Source organism: Sceloporus undulatus, chromosome 7 (assembly GCF_019175285.1).
Source record: "Sceloporus undulatus isolate JIND9_A2432 ecotype Alabama chromosome 7, SceUnd_v1.1, whole genome shotgun sequence".
In the NCBI taxonomy this organism is placed as follows: Eukaryota; Metazoa; Chordata; class Lepidosauria; order Squamata; family Phrynosomatidae; genus Sceloporus; species Sceloporus undulatus.
In genome coordinates, this window is record NC_056528.1 from 5,123,481 (window position 1) to 5,129,114 (window position 5,634).

At 45.9% G+C, this 5,634-nt stretch overlaps 1 protein-coding gene across 4 annotated transcripts in view; it reads right to left on the reverse strand.

Annotated features, from left to right (window-relative positions):
- ACAP3 (ArfGAP with coiled-coil, ankyrin repeat and PH domains 3) overlaps positions 1-5,634 on the reverse strand; it is a 124,451-nt gene that overhangs the window by 60,811 nt on the left and 58,006 nt on the right. For all 4 annotated transcript variants that reach the window (XM_042479393.1, XM_042479391.1, XM_042479389.1 and 1 more), the window contains exon 4: positions 5,549-5,602. In XM_042479393.1, coding sequence (XP_042335327.1) covers positions 5,549-5,602 — 54 coding nt within the window. The remainder of the gene's footprint in view (positions 1-5,548; positions 5,603-5,634) is intronic.

A 5,634-nucleotide genomic window follows, 5' to 3' on the forward strand; every position in this document is an offset into this window, starting at 1 on the left:
ATGATGATGATGATGATGATGATGATGATGATGATGATGATGATGATGATGTTTCTGCCCATTAGGTTGTCAAATGAGGTCTATAATTTAACATACAATGGCCCAGTTCCTTGCTCCCATTCCATCCTCATCCTCTCTATAACTTACCTCTCTACTACTCTTCTATAAACTCATTCCCAACTTGGTTCCTTGCCAATGTCATAGACTACGACTACAAAGAGCGCTGGTGGATCAGAGGTTAAATGTTGGCACTTAAGACTGGAGCATGGCTTTGGTGCGGCTTCCGGCCTCTTAGGACACACACATCATTTAAACAGCATACCTCCAAAGTGACCAGAAGCAGCTTTATTTTGGCCTGTCTGTATGGGGCCTATACTATTTGGAATCTTCTCAATGCTAGCAAACTTGCTTCCTGGGCAACTTGGTGCCTCTGACAATATGAGCCACAGAAAAGAAACCAACATTATAGTTGTCTGTATTGAACTGATCAGCATCCAATATCATACGAGGAAGATTTCCAGAGGGACTCCTATGTTTCAATGGGTTTGGCTAAATCTTTTAAAAGTCTGATTTCTAACTTCTCCGTCATTTTCTTGGCTCCCAAATCCATCCTTGGAACCCACTGTATGAAATAAATGTTTCCAGACAATCTGTCTCCTCTTCCCACCCCAAAGAAGTCATCCAAATTCCAGGATGTGACTCATTCCACATTGGTCATTTTGGATGGAGATCCTTCTCTGAGATTAAGGGAATAGGGTTAATCCATACATTTCTTCTTGGTTTTGGAGCCAGCCTAACAGTAGTGGCTGACAGAAGGCACCATGAGAATGCCTCTCTTCCAAGTATAGGACCAGCTGGTTTGGCCACTCCTTCGCAGCAAGGAATGGGAAAGGGTCCTCCAGCACATCTGAGTCCAAAGTGCAAAAGAGACAGTTGTGGGGCATGGGACACTCTATTTTCAGATATAGGACTACTTGGAGGTTCTGAAAAATGGCTACCACTTGCAGCTCTCAGGATATGTTGCCTAAGGATGTCACCTCACCCTGGAGATTGTCACACAGGGATGGGATAGGATCACTCCCCCGTCCCCCGTGCAATAAACAGTGATGCTCCTTCACTGCAAATGGGATGTTATTCATTGTCAAAAGCCCCCTCTACTTGGGAGACAGGTGGCATCTGGAGAAGTCCCGAGGGCAGCACCAAGCAGAGTATCCTGCAACAGTGCAGTCCCTTGAGGCATGGCAAGGATCCACACAAACTGCTGAGCTGGCTCTGTGGAAACACATCAGCTTCACGCCCCAGATGCTTTCCTCTGATTTTCAGAAGCGATGAGTGGGAAGTATTCAACACTATCAACCAAACCAGTCTTAATGTAAGCCAGATGAACCTGACCCACAGTCTGCGCTTCTGCATGAACTGTGTATGTTCTGCGCATGCCTGGTGACTAGAACAGAGGAGAGCCCAGAAAAGAGGGGCAACAGACACCCTTCTATGAGGCTGGGTGGCTCTCCTGTATTGGAATTGAGTAAATCATAGAATCATAGAATTGTAGAGTTGGAAGAGACCACAAGGGTATCCAGTCCAACCCCATTCTGACATGCAGGAACTCTCAATCAAAGAATCCCCATTGACAGATGGCCATCCAACCTCTGCTTAAAGACCTCCAAGGAGGGAGACTCCACTGCACTCCAAGGAAGGCGTGTGTTCCACTGTCAAACAGCCCTTTCTGTCAGTTCCTCCTAACGTTGAGCTGGAATCTCTTTTCCTGGAGCTTGCATCCATTGCTCCGGGTCCTGTCCTCTGGAGTGGCAGAAAACAAGCTTGCTCCCTGCTCAATATGACATCCCTTCAAATATTTAAACAGGGCTCTCATATCACCTCTTAACCTTCTCTTCTCCAGGCTAAACATCCCCAGCTCCCTAAATCGTTCCTCATAGGACATGGTTTCCTTCACCATTTTGGTCGTCCTCCTTTGGACACGCTCCAGTTTCTGCACTGGAATTGAGTAAAAGAGGGGCAACAGACACTCTCCTATGGGGCTGGGTGGTTTTGCTGCATTGGGATTGAGTAAATGACCCTTCTTCAGCAAGCCAGTGTGACTTAAAAAGCTTGCAAACATGCAATTGTGCATTTTGTTTGGCCCAATAAAGGTATAATATTGTTTGGATATTATTGGATTTGCTATATGATTTGTGCACCTTGTAATCACAAAAGCCAGGGAAACTATGAGCCTGTACAGACAGGCCAAAATAAAGCTGCTTCGGGTCACTTTGGAGGTATGCTGTTTAAATGCTGCATGAGTCCTAAGAGGCTGGAAGCCGCGCCAAAGCCACACTCCAGTCCTAAGGACCAGATCGCAGCTTTGGCGCAGCTTCTGGTCTCTTAAGATGCGTGTGTCATTTAAACAGCATACCTCCAAAGCGACCCGAAGCAGCTTTATTTTGGCCTGTCTGTAAAGGCCCTATGTGACAATCCATATATGCATGTCAAAATATTCAAGATTAAATAACAGGCTTTTGAAAAACTAATGAGAAAATGGCCAAATAAAAGTCCACAAACATTCTCCCGTCACTAGAAAAAATGCATTAAATGTGTACAAATTTGGTTTAGTCAACATCCTATGCATAAAACACATGCACACATTTTAAAAACATGAAAAAAAACTGGCATATTTTGAAAGAAAACAGGCAAAATGCACCCAAATGTCTGTATAAAGATACAGTACTGGAACAGAATGAGAATATCAGCAGGAGACTGAGGAACCACAACAGGAATGAAGTTGCGCATGTGCACATCCCAAATCCACTTCCGGAAAAGGAGCCTCTGCCATTGGAGAAGAAATTGGACATGAGACAATGCATCTTTGTAATTGCAGCCAAAGGCCAAGCCCTGCCAGGGATCTTCCTCTCTTTTTCAATGTATCCACATCGGACATGCGCCTCGAGTGAATGCTGCTTATAGCCCTGGAGTTCCTTTGATCTTTGAGGGAAGGACGAGCCCAACATGCTCACCCACACAAGAGCAAAAACAACAGTTGAAGCAGAAAAGCCACTAAAAATAACTCTCGCCACCACCAGCCTCACTTGCACTCCCAGCAAAAAGATGTTTGAGCCAATGTGCAGATGTTCCCTGAAGACAGAACTCCATGCTCGAGAGCGCAGGGCCCTCGCGGCATGGACTGCCCTTGGGAATGAGCATCACCAGCCCAAAAGATTCCATTTCTATGGCAAGCAAATGAAGGTGCTTTGATGACAGCATGGTGGCAGCACCCCCAACAAACATCATGGAGGCACACAGAGATGCTTGTGGATTCGTAACCGTACAGACCAAGATGGATGTGACACAAAGGAGCCTTCTTCAAATAGATTTGGCAGACAACCTCCACAACACACCTGACCTAGCATCATTTTGGAGCACTGTGAGCAATGGAAGGAGCGGCTGGGCAGAAACACCCAGCAATGTTTGGAGCGCTGCATTATATAAAATATAGTGAAATAAACCAATGACTACAGACGGAAAAATATGATATTATTTACATTCCTTATTTTTCTGACATTCTGGCTTATTTCTTTGTATTGCTTTTAGCCACCTTGAGAAGTGTATAAGTACTAGAAAGGCAGGATATATATATATTTGTGTCCAAATAAATGAATAAGGAACAGAGCCAGGGGAAACTGAAGCTGGACCTCCTCCTTCCTTCTCCCCTTGATCTGAGAAGGAAATGTTCTAGCCCTTCCTTTTGGACACCGATTTTACAGCGCTGAGGCTCTGACCGACTGCCAGGCTTTCTCCGGGGACTGATTTGGAAATGTCAAAACAAGGATGAAAAACATGGGCGACACCATCCCCGACCTCTTGCCACCACGGGGACCAAAATCCTTCCTCCTCCCCACCCATGGCAATGGCAACCGTTCCAAGCCATCTCCTCCCTCCGTCTGGCGTACAGCTGCAGACAGGATTCCTAGCCTGCTTAAGTGCTAACTCAGCAGCTTCGGAGGAACAAGACTGAGAGCCCACCCTCGACAGATTGATAGGGGAACAGCCTAAATGCATCCAAAGTGCTACGCATACGTGGTTTGGTTGAGGGGGGGGGTTCCCAAGAAACTGTTTCCTCCTCTCTGCCAACTCCCAGAACTTGGGAGGCTACTCTTGAAAAACTAATTAGTTACAGTTAAAGTTCCAAGGTTCAAAATAGTTGTGAGATGTTGCCATAGTTGCAGTTTTTATAAGGTGATATGATAGCGTTGTTTAAATATTTGAAGGGATGTCATATTGAGGAGGGAGCAAGCTTGTTTTCTGCTGCTCTAGAGAACAGGACCCGGAGCAATGGATGCAAGCTCCAGGAACAGAGATTCCAGCTCAACATTAGGAGGAACTAGCAGGAGCTCCAGAGAACAGGACCCAGAGCAATCATATAATCATACAATCGTAGAGTTGGAAGAGACCGCAAGGGCCATCCAGTCCAACCCCCTGCCATGCAGGAAATCCAAATCAAAGCATCCCCGACAGATGGCCATCCAAGCCTCTGCTTAAAGACCTCCAGGGAAGGAGACTCCACTACACTCCGAGGATGGATGCAAGCTCCTGGAAAAGAGATTCCAGCTCAACATTAGGAGGAGCATACTGATGGTAAGGGCTGTTCGACAGTGGAAGACATTCCTTCGGAAAGTGGTGGAGTCTCCTTCCTTGGAGGTCTTTAAACAGAGGCTGGATGGATGTGTCAGGGATGCTTTGATTGAGAGTTCCTGCATGGCAAAATGGGGTTGCACTGGATGGTCCTTATGGTCTCTTCCAACTCTATGATTCTATGATTCTAAGACAACCGACACTAAGTCTATTAACACTAATTCTAGAGCTGAGCATCAGCTACATAGTAACTCCCCATGTTTTATCACTGGAAAATAATTAAGCATGAATTAGAAACTGTGGCCTGTTACAGACTGCCAAAATAAAGCTGCTTTGGGTCTCTTTGGAGGTATGCTCTTTAAATGATGCCTGGGTCCTAAGAGTCTGGAGGTCGCGCCAAAGCCATACTCCATTCCTAAGCACTGGAGCGCAGCTTTGGTGCAGCTTCCGGATTCTTAGGATGCATGCATCATTTAAACAGCATACCTCCAAAGAGACCCGAAGCAGCTTTATTTTGGCAGTCTGCAACAGGCCTATGTTGCATCTATTCATTTGTGTTGCTAAAAGAAAGAAGCAGAGTAGCTAGGCTTTCGTGCTACCTTAAATAATAAAACCAAACGCTCTCCTCTCCCAGACTGGTCTCTCCATCTGGAAATCCAGAGAAGCATAGCAGTTCCCAGAGATTTGAGCCAGTGCCCAGAGACCTGGCAACCTTACTCTATCCTACTCTACTTGGAGACTTCCAGAGTAAATTGGCTGACCACCAAGATCACAACACACTGGGCTAGATTGACTGTGGTCTAAATCGGCAAGGTAGTTCTTGCATTCCTAACAATGGCTAGTGGGGCACATTAAGAACAGTCGGGAAACGTTAGCGGGCACAACAGCAAAGGGCACACGTCAGAGCAGAGCGTTAACATACCATGTGATAGTTGACCATCTCTTGCAGGCTGTCTCCAAACTTGTCCAGGCATTCCTGCAGATAGAAGAGAAACAAGAGAATGAACA